General features: G+C 55.5%; 1 protein-coding gene across 5 annotated transcripts; it reads right to left on the bottom strand.

The window, feature by feature from the left end:
• Nucleotides 1-1128: 1128 nt before the first annotated feature.
• Tipe1 (TNF alpha induced protein 8 like 1) lies at nt 1129-13578 on the bottom strand. 5 transcript variants are annotated; one of them, XM_087201556.1, is made up of 4 exons: nt 13408-13573; nt 11983-13321; nt 2202-2300; nt 1129-2022 (listed from the first exon to the last, which is right to left on the bottom strand). In XM_087201556.1, exon 4 carries the CDS (start codon nt 2016-2018, stop codon nt 1458-1460), a length of 561 nt encoding a protein of 186 aa, XP_087057682.1. In that variant the 5' UTR covers nt 2019-2022; nt 2202-2300; nt 11983-13321; nt 13408-13573; the 3' UTR covers nt 1129-1457. The 5 variants fall into 5 exon arrangements, with proteins under 5 accessions (XP_087057682.1, XP_021100771.1, XP_087057681.1 ...); XM_021245112.2 differs by lacking the exon at nt 11983-13321; XM_087201555.1 differs by lacking the exons at nt 11983-13321; nt 13408-13573 and adding an exon at nt 3442-3647.
• Between the last annotated feature and the right edge of the window lie 1290 nt (nt 13579-14868).

The raw sequence follows: 14868 nt of genomic DNA, 5'->3' as shown, positions 1-14868 counted from the left end.
CTGGAGGGGTCTGCAGTCGCCCCGCGGTTCCACCAGGGGGCTCTATGGGCACAATGCTGACCGCTTTCTAAAGATAACAGCTAGATGAGTCAGTGCAATTCCGGGTGTTTAAATGTTGGCAGCCGATTCCAAACTTCTCAAATACTGATGGGGCCTGAGCAGAGCCACCTTCAGACCTACTTGGGACCTTCGCCCAAAAAGACACAGCTCTGCATTCAGTCACGGAGGTGTCCCCCTTGCACCCCATTTGCCAAAATAGCCTCCCACCCTGCTGTGTGTTGCACTGGGCGGAAACCCCGACGCCAGGCTCTTGGGGCCTTCCAGGTGCAGCCAGAGCTGAGATGCTCTGGGGTTTGCTTCCTGGGGCTTTTCCCTTCAGCCAGGTGGGCGCTCCCCACTGAGCCCCGCAGTCTGCCTGCACAGCACTGTGGGGCTTGGTTGGCACCTTCCCACGCTGCACTCTGCAGGGCCCCATCTGTCCACTTCCTGGGGCCGCTGGACAAATCCCCCAAGCTGCGCAGCTTCCACAACAGCATTTCATCCCCACTCAGTCCGGGAGGCTGGAAGTTGGCGTCAAGATGCGGGCAGGACCAGCGACCCCGGGGCCGCGAGGACCCCGTCCCCACCTGTCTCCAGCGTATGGCGGTGGCTGCCATCCTGGGTGTCCCTGGCTCGTGGAAATGTCACCCATCTGCACCTCCACTGTCACGCGTGTTGGCCCTGTGTGGGTCTGTGTCCAAGGACCGTCCCTACTTAGAAGGACCCTGGTGGTGCTGGGTCAGGACCCCCCACTACACCAGGACCTCACCCTAGCCAGTTCTGCCTGCGGACCCGATCTCCCTGTGCAGGCCTGGTGGTCCGGATAGGAAGGCAAGGGCTTGGGAGATGCAGGTCTGCTCTCCCCCTCCCCGCGATTGCAGGGGGGATGTAGACGCCCAGGCCCCAACACAGCCCACGCCTGCTCTGAGACCCACCAGGAGGTTCACAGGGAGCAGACGGGTCCCGCTGGAATCAGCACGGGCCCGGGAACACCATGGAGTGACAGGTGGTCCTGGGCAAGCTGGGGTCTAGCACAGCTCTGAGTCCCTGTCTGTCATCACAGGTCGAGGCACCTAAGGCAACTCGGGCTTTACTTTTATTTACTTATTTATTTTTCTGCCTGGTAGTGGGGATTGAACCCAGTGCCTTCATACTGAGTTCCATCCCCAACCCTTGTAAATTTTTTATTTAGAGACAGGGTCTCGCTAAGTTGCTATGCTGCCCAGGCTGAGCTTGAACTTGAGATCCTCCTGCCTCAGCCTCCCAGAGTGCATACCACCATGCCAGGCTCGACGTGGGCCTTTGAAGCTGCTGGTGCTGAAGATTTCGGGTCCTGGTGAGGGGACAGGTCACTCATCCAGAGTGGTGTGGGGTGGGGCGGCGTTAAGGCCCCGGCACCGCCCTCCCCGGCGACACTCTCAGATGGTTCCGCCCTCCAGCATCCGGCCCAGACCCTCGCAGATCTTGTCCAGGTGCGAGCGGTAGGGCTCGGCTGGGCCGTACAGCGCAGCCAGGAAGTCGCCGTTCGCCAGGTGGCCGAAGACACGGGAGATGCGCGCGTGGGACTTGGCGGTGAGGTGCGGCCCGGCCGCCTGGTGCAGCAGGTCGCGGCACTCGAGCAGCCCCGCGGCCAGCACTCGGCGGTCGAAGGTGAAGGCCACCTGGCGGAAGCTCACGGCCGTCATGGCCAGGCCCCGCGCCCGCTGCCGGAAGCGCCGCAGCCGCGCCAGCTCCTCGGCGCCCAGCTGCCCAGCGCGCAGCAGCACGGCCACCTTCACTGCCACCTTCACCAGGTCTTTGAGCAGCTGCTGCGCAGCGCGCCGGCTGCGCGTAAACTCCTTGGTGGCGCGGTACAGCTCGTCCAGGACCTCGCTGCTCGTGTCGTCCACCAGGGCCGCCACCACGGCCTTGCAGGGCATCTTGCTCAGGACCTTCTTCTGCGCCTGCAGTGCCAGGCTCTTGGTGCTGAAGGGGTCCATGGGCCTGTGGGGACAGATGGGCAGATGGACACATGGAGCAGCAGGCCCGCACCCTCCCCTTCCTGTGAAATGGGTGTGGGGCAGTGGTGCCACCATGGGCGGGACCTTGGCGCAGGACAGGCGTGGGGACAGGTGGCATTCACACCTGAGGGATGACACCCGACAGACCCCAGAGGAACCTACCGGAAAGCTGTTTTCTTAAAAAAGATGGTGGTTGGGCCGGGGCCTTAGCTCAGTGGTTCCGCCGCCTACCTCGCAAGCGCAAGGACCCGAGTTTGATCCCTGGTACAAAAAAAAAAAAAAATTGGGGCTGGGGATTTAGCTCAGTGGTTCATTCTCCTGCTTCGCAAGTAAAAAGATGGCAGTATATGTGCCTGTCATCCCAGCCACTAGGGAGGCTGAGGCAGGAGGATCTCATGTTCAAGCCCAGTCTGGGCAACTTAGCAAGATCCTGTATCGAATTACAAAAAATAAAAAAGGGGGGCTGGGGATTTAGCTCAGTGATTCCGGTGCCTGCCTTGTAAGCACAAGGTCCCCAGTTCGATCCTGGTACCAAATAAATAAGTAAATAAGGGCTGGGGGTAGAACTCAGTGGTAGAGCGTCCCTGAGTTCCATCCCCAGAGTTACAAAGGAAAAGAGGAGGAGGAGAATGGAGAAAGAAGAAGTACAGGAAGAAAAGGAAGAATGAAAGATAAAGAGGAGGAGGAAGTGGAGGAGGAGGAGGAGGAGGAAGAAAACAAGCAGTGGTGATGGTATTTAAGTCAAAGGAAGGAATAAGTAATGGTGCAGGGCCTTCTGATGTACACTATTTGTAGGGTCTTACAGCAGCTCCCCTAACCCACTGTGTTCTTGCTGTGAGTGGAGAAGAGGCTCAGGGCACATTATCACAGGGGTTCTTCATCCCCCTCAGCCCTACTCCCTGTACCCCATGCTGCTTGGTGGGATGGAGTCCGGAGCCCCCAGCCTCACTGCCCCTGTGGGGTGTACAGGTCCCTAAGGGTGGTCGGCCTGGGCCCAGGATGGGTGGAGGGCCAGCAGCCTCAATAGTGGATTCACCTCCGGAATTGCTCCTAAATTCCAGAGCTGGGCATGTCTATTCCTGCTGAGAACAGGGGACAGTTCTCCCTGGCCTCAGGACCAAGCCACCTCACATACCTCTTTCTTTCCTAGTGAACTCCTATACATTTCCCAAAGCCCAGGCCCCCAAACCACTGGCTATTTCCTGGGGAACCCCTTTATACCCCCTAAATCCCAGGCCCCCAAACCCTTGCTCTTTCTGGGCTGATTCCTCCCTCAGCTCGGCCTGTGAGCAGTCGGACCCCACCTCCCCAGGATCCATGGCTGAACTCCCATGCCCACCGCTGCCTAGCAGCCCCAGGCCACCCCCAGCCCAGGCTGGAATGCCACTTGGCCCCCACTCACCCCCGGGATCCCCACAAAGCTGTCTTTGTGTGAGCTCAGCCCCAGGAGGAGCCCTGGCCCTCAGCCGCCCTCTCTCCTGCCCTCTGAGGTCAGGAGCCTGGAATGGTCGCCTGGTGTCCTTGTCCCTGCCCTGAGGGTCACAGGCCTGTTGACTCAGGGCCACGTGGCCGGCTGGACCCAGGGCAGCCAGTTCATCCCACAGGCTTCTGGGCCCACAGCAGCTGTTCGAGGAGCCGGATTCAGAGAGGCCGCGCACCCCCGGGGCTGCCCTGGGGCCTCTGCAGCCCGATCCCCTCCCACCCCATGCCCCATGCATCCCTGCGCACTGTCCCCATGACAAAAGCCACCCCTCTATAGACAGCCTGCTCCTAGCTCTGACCACCTCAGCACACACCCTAAGCACAGCATGCCTCAGTTTCCCCAGGTCTAAAATGCAGGCAGCAGCTTGTGGCCAGCCCTGGATTCCCCCAGGCTGCCAGCTTCCCCCGACCCTCAGCCAGCCAGGTCTCTACCTGCTGTCCCTGAGCATGCAGATAAATGTCCTCTCTGGAGGGTGAAGCTGTGACTTCCAGTGGCTGTGGGCCACAGGGGCCACTCCTCCCTCCCCCATGCCCACCTGCCATTTTCTCTAGAACATTCTCTTCTGTTCCTTTCCCTCATTCTTCTCAACTTTATTCACTGGGTAAACTCCTATTCATCCCTCAAGACCCAGCGTCTCTGTCACCTCCTCCTGGAAGCCTCCCGGATGCCCCTTCAGCCCACAGAGCTCTTGACATCCCCCATGCGGCCCAGGTGCCTCCACTTCCATGTTCACCTTGCTTGGCCTATGATGCCGGCAGGGGCTGTGACTGTATTGTCACACCCGTGACCAGCCAGGGACCCCAGTGAGTGTTTGTTGCATACAAGGGAGAAAGGAAGTCTGTGAACATGGGAACAGAGGACACCCGAGTTCAAGTCCCAGGCTCCAGATGAACAGACTGGGGCCCAGACTTGGGAAGGAGGGCCAGGCTAGGTGTGGTGCACGCCAGTCAGCCCAGCATTGAGGAGGCTGAGGCAGGAAGATCACCATGAGTTTGAGACCAGCCTGGACCCTTTCAGTGAGACCCTTTCAGAGAAAAACAAAAAGGAAAAGGAAAAGGGAGCCCAGGAGCCTCTTCTTTCTGCGGATCACAGAGGCTATGTGACCCTGGGCGGAGCTCCACCCTCTCTGGGCCTTCCCTTCCCCATCTGCAGCTCGGAGGTGACAAGTTCCTCTCAGACCTGGTGACAGCTTCAGGAAGGACCCAGCTCCCAGCAGGAAAGGGGGGGCGGCGCTCCAGCAGCTGCGACCTCCTCTCCGGCGTCACCTCCCGCCTGGCCCCAGACCTGTGACACCCAGGGCCCCAGCTTCATGGCCTCCCTTTTTCCCCAGGACCCATTGTTCTGCCAGAAAGTCCCCAACAGGGAGGTGACTGCTGCCCGAGAACAAGGCCACCGACTAAAATAAACCCGGCCTTCCTTCCTGCAGGGGCAGGGCCCTTCCTCAAATCCCCATCCCCTGTCCACCCAGTGCCAAAGCATCCCACAGCCCCGAACAGCCTTCTCCAGGTTCAGGAGATTGGCCTGACACTCATTCAGCCGCTCAACAAGGATTTATGGCCGGGGATGCTGGGGCACACCTGTAACCCTGACAGTGGGAGGCTGAGACAGGAGGATCATTATGAGGTCAAGGCCAGCCTGGGCTACATAGCAAGACTGTCTCAAAAGAAAGAGAGAGAGAGAGAGAGAGAGAGAGAGAGAGAGAGAGAGAGAGAGAGAGAGAGAGAGAGAGAGAGAGAAAGAGGGAGGGAGGGAGGGAGGAAAGGAAGGAAGGAAGGAACGAACAAAAAAAGAAAATCAGGTTAAATCAAAGTAATAGATGGTAACAAAAGTCATAATCTGAGGGAGGCTGGGGAGAGGGAATCTGGAATATTCCAAGTTCTGTTCTTCTGTGTGTGTGCGTGCAACTGGAGATTGAACCCAGGCCTTCGCACTGAGCTCCATCCCCAGCCTTTTTTATTTTTTATTTTGAGACAGGGTCTCACTGAGTCACTAAGTTGCCCAGGCTGGGCTGGAACCTGCCATCCTCCTGCCTCAGCCTCCTGTGTGCTGGGATGACAGGTTGCACCACCAGTATTTTTTTTAATGTTCTATGTCTTGACGTGAGTTTATATAGAGGTTGAATGCTGAAGACATTGAAAACCAACCAAGTGTACAATTTAGAACAGTACAGTGGATGTAAGTATGTTAATAACATCTCAGTAAAACTATGTAACATTTCTCCAAAGAAGATATGCACAGCTATATCTATACAACCTGGGACTTTACCTTTAAGGATGCACCCACGGCAGCAGAAAATATGCGTTTACACAAATGCTTGGGTGTGAATGTTTCTAGCGGCTTAACTCATAGGGACTGAGAAGTGAAAGAGCTCGACGTCATGAGCAGATGGTCCATCCATGCATGCAGTGGTGTATTACTCAGCCAGGAAAAACAGCAAGGCTGTGATACTCGCCAAAGTGTGAATGGACCTTGAGGACACCAGGTTCAGTGACAGATGTCAGACAGAGGACACAGGATGGGCTCCACGGACAGGAAACACCCAGGACAGGCGACTCCAGAGACAGGAAGTAGACTTGTGAGTATTGGGCTGGGGAGAGAAGGGACGGGTGACTGCTCACGAGGATGGCTGGGGCTTCCTTCTGGGATGATGGGATGTCCTGGACCACACAGTGGCAATGGCTGCACAGTCTTGTAGACCACTCTACTAGTCACTATAAAATGGTGAATTTATGGTGTGTGAATTATATTTCACTAAACTGAGCACTTCCAATTTATGCTCCTCGCTGTATAGATTTTATACCACATTGAAAAATGATAAACAGGGCCGGGGATTTAGCTCAGTGGTTCCACTGCCTGCCTCGCAAGCTAAGGACCCGAGTTCAATCCCTGGTACCAAAAAAAAGAAAAAGAAAAATGATAAACACATCTCATGAATTAAAAGTCTGGATTTGACTCAAACTGTGACACAAACATAAAACAAAAGCATTACACAAATGGAGATTTGTAAGCGGCTTCGGCCAGGCACACAGTAGGTGCTCAATACATGTTTTCTTTCAAAAAGAATTTCCCAAACTGGGCACTGCAGCGAATGCCTGTAAGCCAGCTACTTGGGAGGCTGAGGCAGGAGGATCACAAGTTCCAGCCCAGCCTGTGCAATTTAGTGACTTAGAGAGACCCTGTCTCAAATAAAGAATACAGCAAGGACCCGAGTTCGATCCTAGGTACCAAAAAAAAAAAGAATATAAAGAATCAAAAGGGCTGGGGATGGAGCGCAGGACAAAAGCTCTCGGGGGTCAGCCCGGAGCAGCATGACCTGCTGACCTCGCAGCACTAGATTCTACCTACACTGAGATTCTCCCTCCATTGACCGGGGAGTTGCATCCAGAAATATCTGCCAAGTATTAAGACCACGCAGAACCACCTCAACCATCAGTTTATCCTTCCAGCAGCACAGCTGGAAACTGTGGAGGGCGAGGGGCAGCCTGAGCCTGGCTGGACGCCCAGGGTCTCTAGGCCCTGTCCCCCACATGCTGGGACATCCTGTTTTCAACCCCAGCAAAACAAGTGAAGCCCGACAAATCTCTGAAAACACCCTGTACAGCCAGGCACGGTGGTGCATGCATCATCCCAGCATTTGGAAAGCAGGCAGCGGAACCACTGAGCTAAACTCCTGGCCCTCATCCCAGCATTTGGGAGGCTGAGGCAGGAGGATCGCAAGTTCCAAGGCCCTGGGTTCCATCCCCAGTTTTAAAATCACAAAATATCTGGAGCTGTATTCATCCATACATTTGTAACAGTTTCTCCTGAGGTAGAAGTGTGCGACGCACAGTTTACAAAAATAATAAAACTATGTGATGTTCTTTGTAGTAAGTGCCAGAAGGGTGCTGCTCGATGCTCCCTAAATTCTTCTCCATTTCACTTGCAACATAAAGTTGCAATTAGCAAATGAGTGTCATTATGTCACTTGATGTCATCTGATGTCAGCCCTCCACCCACACTCACAGGCTCCACATCAATGATCGAACAAACCTCAAATAGAAAATATTCAGAAAAGGGCCTGGGATTTAGCTCAGTGGTTCCACCGCCTGCCTCACAAGCACAAGGTCCTGAGTTCGATCCCCAGTACCAAAAAAAAAATCCTCACAATCCAGAAAATATTCAGAAAAATCAGCATCTGTCCTGAATGTATGCGAAGTTTTTTTTCCTGTCAATACCTAAACAATGCAAGGTAACAACTATTTCCATGGCATGGACATTATACCAGGTATTATAAATCATCTAAAGAAGATTTAAAGTCTCTAGGGCCGGGGATTTAGCTCAGTGGTTCTGGCACCTGCCTTGCAAACGAAAGGTCCTGAGTTCAATCCCTGATACTAAAAAAAAAAAAAAAATAAAGAGTTGTAAAGTCTCTAGATGATAATTGCTAACCACCAGCTTTTTAAAATACATGGAATAGGGGGCCAGGGATTTACCTCAGTGGTTTTGCTGCCTGCTGTGCAAGCACAAGGACCCGAGTTCAATCACTGGTACCAAAAGAAATAAAATACATGGAATTTTAGCCAGGTCTGATAGCACATGCCCGACCTCTCAGCACTCTGGGAGGCTGAGCAAGAAGTTCAGGCCAACCTGGGCACCATAGCAAGACCCTGTCTACAAATACAAACTAAAAATAAAAAGCGGTATAGATCAGTAATGGAGTACCCCTAGGATGGATTGTCAGTACAAGGAAAAGAAAACTGGCTGGGCATGGTGGTGCACACCTGTAATCCCAGCACTCAGGAGGCTGAGGCAGGAGGATCGCCATGAGTTAGAGGCCAGCCTGGGCTGCATAGCAAGTTCAAGGCCAGCCTGAACTACACAGTGAGACCCTGTCTCAAAAACACCAAAAAAAAAAAAAAAAAAAAATTGTACACTATGGCCCCCTAGCTGCTTTTTTTTTTTTGGTACCAGGGATCGAACTCAGGACCTTGCGCTTGCAAGGTAGGCGCCAGAACCACTGAGCTAAATCCCCGGCCCTACCTAGCTGCTTTTGTAAATAAAGTTTTATTGACACTCAGCCACACCCATTCACTAATACCCACTCTGGTGCTTTCCCTCTTACACCAGAAGCTGACTGCGTGTCTTCCAAAGCTGAAGATATCTGGTCTCTGGTCGTTTATGGAAAACCCTTGCCAGCCAGGGATTTAGCTCAGTGGTTTCGCCACCTGCTGTGCAAGTGCAAGGACCCAAGTTCGATCTCTGGTACAAAAAAAAAACACAAAAAAACCCTTGCTAAACCCAGACCTAGAGGAACCACAGAACAATACACCAAGCCTTGAATTCTAGCATTTGCCAGTTTCCACAGTGTAAAATTCGCCACCACGGCCAACTTTAGGCTGCTAATTTGGTATCAATGAACATGGAGTGGGGGGACGGCATCCTCAACTTCCACCAAACAGTGTAAGGGATGAAAGGAATCTCAGAGCACAGGACACAGGAAATGTGTAAGAAAATGAGAGAGCTGCACTCTTCTACTCTTCTGGCATCTGACCCCAGGAAGCACTGAGCTGCATCCCCAGCCCTTACTTAAATTTTGTTTTTTGGTACTGAGGATCGAACTCCGGCCCTTGAGCTTGTGCAGCAGGCGGCGAAACCACTGAGCTAAATCCCCAGCCCCTTACTTAAATTTTTTATTTTGAGACAGGGTCTCACAAAGTGGCCCAGGCTGGCCTCAGACTTGCAATTCTCCTGCCTCAGCTTCCTGCCACCCTGCCCCACACCTTTGCGCATATATATATAAATATATATATATCAGCTTTATTAAAAGGATTCATATACCACAAAATTGGCTGATGTAAAGAGTATAATTCAGTGAATTTTCTCCCCACCCCCACCCCGTACCAGGGATGGAACTCAGGACCTTGTGCTTGCCAGGTAGGCCCAGTGCCACTGAGCTGAATCCCCAGCCCAATTTGGTGAATTTTCTACATTAACAAAGCTATGCAACCACCACCCTTGTCTAGTGCCAGACCATGCCATCACCCCAAAAGGAAGCTCCATCCCCATAACCAGTCACCTCATCCCCTCCCCAGCCCCTGGCTCCTCTGAGGCCATTTCCTGTCTCTGGATTCACCTGTCCTGGATGTTTCCTGCCCATGCAGCCCATGCTGTGTGTCCTTTTATTTGTCCTGTAGTATGCGTCACACACAGCCTTGTTCCTTTTAAAGGCTAAACAATACTCCACACCTTTATTTATTTTGGTATTTTGAGTCAGGGTCTCACTAGCCCAGGCTGGCCTTGACTTTGTGGTGATCCTCCTGCCTCAGCCTCCCCAGTGCTGGGATGACAGGCGTGCTCTGCCATGCCTGGCTACTTTATTTTTATGTGTTTATATTCTGCACCACTGAGGCTGGAACCCAGGGCCTCTGGCAAGCTCAGCAAGCACTCCCCACTGCATTGCCCCCGTCCGCCTGCCCGCCTGCCCGCCTGCCCGCCTGCCCACCTGCCCGCCTGCCCACCGTTTTACTGAAGATGATTTATTGAATGGCAAGTCCGCAGCCTGTCATCTTTAACAATGGCCGTGCTCAACACTGAAGGGAGACATTCCTGAAAAGCCACAGGCGCTGGGCCTGGCTCCCTATCTCCCTCGGGTCACCAGCTCCTAGCAGCCCCGCCCCATCACATGAATTCTTCAGGTCCCTCACGATGGGCATCAATAATTAACTCAGCCACCTGCCCGCCCACCCGCCCGGTGGGGCTGAGACAGCCGCTCCGTGCCCCTGTCCCAGTGCCCCTGTCCCAGCCCGGCCACAGTGCCCCAGGGTGGTCTCAGCCTCTGCCCACCGTGACCGCTGTGCCCAAGTCCTCGCGCCAACGCACTGTCACCACCCACTTGGAACTCCTGGTGCATCCAGCCCCTTACAATGTCCAAACAGAGAAAAGGGCAACTCTGCTGTCTGCTGTCGGGAAGACACCAGTGGTTCTCAAGCTGGGCTCCCTGGAACCCTCTGGCCCACCCCTTTAGCATCCAGCCTCCTTTCCAGCTGCCCCGGGAGCCAGGACACTGTGCTTTGGCCCCTGGCTCCCTCCTTTGACATCCATAATGTCCTCCCCACAGCAGCCAGAGGGCACTGTGAGCACCGAGTCCCATCCCTTCCGCCTCTGCCCTCAGACCTCCATGGCTCCCACCTCCCTGGGGCCAAAGCCCAGATCCTCCATGCAGCCCACAGGATCCTGCAAGGCCCACCTGTCCCCTCCTAACCTCCCCTCCTCCCTCTCTACCCCTTGCTCCCTCTGCTCCAGCCACACAGGCTCCTCCTGCTCCTGCAACTCATGGGCTCCATGCTGCCCCAGGGCCTTTGCATGGACTGCTCCTATTGCCTGAAATCTTGTTCCTCCAGGTCTCCACATAGCTTTACGTTGTCATTCAGGACCCAGTTCGTCTGTCTCCTTCCTGAGAGTCCTTTCAGGTTCCCTACCCATGGGACCCCTCAATTCTCTTCCTTTGTCATTTTCATGCAACAACCAAGAATACAATGGAAGGACTGCATTCACTTCCCTCAACCCCAGCCTGAGCCAAGGGAGGGTGGGCATCAGGCTGGCTGGGTTCTTGGAGCCCTGCACTGGGCCAGACCTGTTTAGGATCTGTTTGTTGAGTGAATAAATGACTACTCAGCAACAGCCGAGCACAATGTCAGAGACCTTAACCAAGGGCCCCATCGTCCAGCTGGGGATGTTAAGGCCTAGATACAAAGACATGCATGGTACAGGTGTGCAACCCCCGTGCCCCCCAAAGGACCTTCTCCACACTCAGTTATCTTAACTTTTCCAGGAAAAAAAAGGACACCCCAAGCCAGGGGTGGTGGTGCACGCCTATCATCCCAGCACTAGGGAGGCTGAGGCAGGAGCATCTCAAGTTCAACCCCGGCCTGGGCAACTTGACTACTCAGTGAGACCCTGTCTTAAAATAAATAAAAAGGGCTGGGGATGCAGCTCGGGGCAGAGGCCACAGGTTCCACCCTGGCTACACACACACACACACACACACACACACCCCTCAGCTCCATCAGATGGATGGGGAAACTGAGTCCTGGAGGACTCAGCTTGAGGTGCCTACATTAGAATCCAGGTTGTAGGATTCTGGCAGCTCACAGATGGGGACACTAGAGCGGGGTGGCACTGCGTACCTGGACTGGCTCTGGCCCTCCCTGGGCTGGGGGTGTGTTTCCATGACACCCGTGAGCTCTACGCCCAAGTCACCCTCTCCTGGCCCCACCTGACAAACGGGGACCCTGAGGCCTGGACCCCACCCCCTCCCATCATCAAGGAAAGCAAAGGCCCCGTGAGGATGGCCGAGCCCTGCCCTGCCAGGGCTTCTGATGAGAAACTGAGGCTCAGGGGCACCTGACCCAGCCCAGGCCACACTACAGGCCTGGAATCCACCCGCTGGTCCTGTCCTAGCCCCCAGGGCCCCGCACTCACCTTCCACCGCCTCTGATCCGCCCCGCGGCCAAGCACAGGCCAGGTGCCCGTGGGGTTGGGGAGCGGCCCTTTGTGCGTGGTCTCCATAGGCACCGCGTCCGGCCCCTCCTCCAACTGCCTGCCACCGCCCAGCCCTGCCTGGCAGGTCCCTGCTTGGCCCAGCCAGTCACCTGGTTAGCTTTGAAATTTGGCGCTGTGGACCGTCAGGCTGGGGGCAGGCAGGTTGTTCGGAAGGCCTTGGGGCTGGGCCGTGCAGGGTGGGGGCAGGGGGAACATTGAGCCTGAAGCAGAGCGACAGCGACAGCAACAGACAGAGATCCGGGTGGGTAGTGACAGTCAGGGCCCACATTCCTGCACTTAATCCTCAGGCAGCCACAACCACATGGAATTTTGTTCCTTTGCAGTATTATTATTATTGTAGGCCCTTCACACAGAGCTACATCACCAGGCCTTTTTTAGTTTTTATTTTGAGACAGGGTCTCAAGTCGACTTGCGATCTTCCTGCCTCAACTTCACAGTGTGTGCCACCGCGTCTGGCTCTGTCCTTATTTCACAAATGTGGAAACTCAGGCTCCTGAGAGGTGAACTGCATGTCCAAGGCACCACAGCAGTTGGCAAAGCTCGAATCTGGGTTCCTCTCAGCCCCCCCACCCAGAGGCTGGCCTGGGACTTCCCCGACTCCCTGGGGCCCCAGCTGAGCTCAGGGAGTCACCTGTGTCCTGTTTACAGCTGGGCGTCCCCTCCTGCAACTGCCAGAGAAGATGCTGACGATGAGAGACTCCTAAAAGCAGATTCCTGTCCTACCTCGGTCCCACCTCCCTGGAGAGCTCCTGGCTCCTTCCTGGCCCTCAGTTTACCCTCCTGGGAAATGGGCCCAGTGCGCCAGCACAGAAAAGGCTAGGTAGGGCCCAGGGATTTAGCTCAGTGGTTCCACCACCTGCCTCGCAAGCGCAAGGACCCTAGTTCCATCCCCGGAACCAAACAAAACAAAACAAAACAAAAGGCTAGGTGGGACAGGTCTGGGTCAGGTCTCCCGACATTACCTCGGCAGCCACAGTCCCAGGCCACAGCTCATAACACCGAGGTCCAGGCCTCAGTCACAGGGAGCCGGTGGACAGAGGGCCCTGGCTCCCCTGATTCCTGGGCAGTCGGAAGCCTCTCCGTGCCCACCGCCTGGGAACCCGGGCAGCTGTGCAGGGAGAGAAGAGTCCACATCGGGCTCCAGGGGGTGGGCACTGGTCCCCCAGTGAGGCCCCACGCCGGGGGATGGGGCGGTTCACACCATCTGTCGCCTCCACTCCAACTCATACACGCAGAGAGCGGCCGAGACACAGGGAAACTGAGGCAGGAGGGCACACAGGCAGATGTAGGGGTGCAGGGACCGAGGGCGGCCAGCTGGGGGGTCGCCCCGTCCCGCTCGCTCACCTGCTCTCCAAGATCTGTCTGTTGGTCCGATTGTCGGGGATCCGTGGGGTTCCAGAGGGCTCCGTGAGGCCAGGAACTTTGCCGCCGAGGCGCAACTAGCGCTGGACTCTCAGGAGGACAGGGCCGGGCGTGCGGCTCGACCACGCCCTCCGAGACCACGTTCCCACAGGCCACACCCATTTCCCCCCTCCCCGCCCTCGCGGAAGAGGCTAGAGAGGCTCTAGGAGGTAGGAGGCGGACCTAGCAAGCGAGATTACCCAATGGCACCGTGGGCTATGTATAAAGAGGCCAATGGGAGCAAGTCTCTGCGGAGGAGCATGAAGGGGGCGTGCCCTGGGCGGGGCTAGGCGGCTGGGGTGTAGTGGGGAGGGATTCCTCGGGAATCTGGATCCAGTGCAATTGTGCTGCGGCCCGGCAGGGGGCACCTGCTGGGGAAAGGGAAGGAGGGAGTAGGGGTGAGGGAGGGACGGGGAGCCCCGCGGAAAAACAGACTACCACGTGGCTCTGCACAGGCGCCTCCTTCTTTCAGTTTATCCACCTGGGTAGGATTTGGGCGGAAGCGCCTTCCTACTGGGACACAGGTCTGTCATGCCTGCACTCTGGGAGGCTGAGGCAGGAGGATTTCAAATTCGAGCCCAGCCTGGGCAATTTAAGGAGCCCCGATCTCAAAAATAAATATAGGAGGGGCCGGAGATTTAGCTCAGTGGTTCCGCCGCCTGCTTCGCAGGCGCAAGGACCCGAGTTCGATCCCCCGTACCAAAAATAAATAAATAAATAAATAAATAAATAAATAAATATAGGCTGGAGGCTGGGGATTTAGCTCAGGGGTTTCGCCGCTTGCTGCGCAAGCTCAAGGACCTGAGTTCGATCCCTGGTATAAATAAATAGATAGATAAATAAATAAATAAAGGCTGGGAAAGCAGCCTGGTGCAAAGGGTCCAGGGTTGTAGACAAATCTGTGGGGTGAGGCTTGGGGCAGCCCCCGGGTGGACAGACCCTAGAACCCCCACAGAGCAGCCCCCTCCAGCCACCATTTCCGTGGGATGCTGAAGGAGGATGCAGCTGTGCGCCCTGGGAACTGGGCCCTGGAGCTGCTCCCAGCTCTGCGCTCCATTTCCGCCCGATGGTCCTGCCCAACTCGGGGTCCTCGTCCAGCCCTGGGGAGCCCACACAGCTAGACAACAGATGTTTGCTCAGTGCCTTCCTGACCTGCAGAGGGGAGACCCAGGGACATCTTGGCCTTGAGACAAAAACAGTTTGACCTCCCCCACCCCGCAAAAAAATGATTGGGCTGGGGATTTAGCTCAGTGGTTCAGGCGCCTGCCTTGCAAGTGCAAGGTCCCGAGTTTGATCCCCAGTACAAAAAACAAAACAAAACAACCAAAACAGTTTGACCCATTATGGAGGAGAAACCCGGGCTCAGAGAGGGAAGGGACCTCCCCAGGCCACACAGGCCCCAGT

Source organism: Heterocephalus glaber, unplaced genomic scaffold (assembly GCF_053883595.1).
Source record: "Heterocephalus glaber isolate CG9 unplaced genomic scaffold, H.glaber_assembly_v1.0 deba00001760, whole genome shotgun sequence".
In the NCBI taxonomy this organism is placed as follows: Eukaryota; Metazoa; Chordata; class Mammalia; order Rodentia; family Bathyergidae; genus Heterocephalus; species Heterocephalus glaber.
Note: the sequence above shows the minus strand (reverse complement) of the source record. Positions and strands in the feature narration are given on the sequence as shown.

Coding starts and splice junctions, on each gene's coding strand:
- Tipe1 (XM_004865727.4), bottom strand. CDS start 2,018: ATGGACCCCTTCAGCACCAAGAGCCTGGCACTGCAGGCGCAGAAGAAG.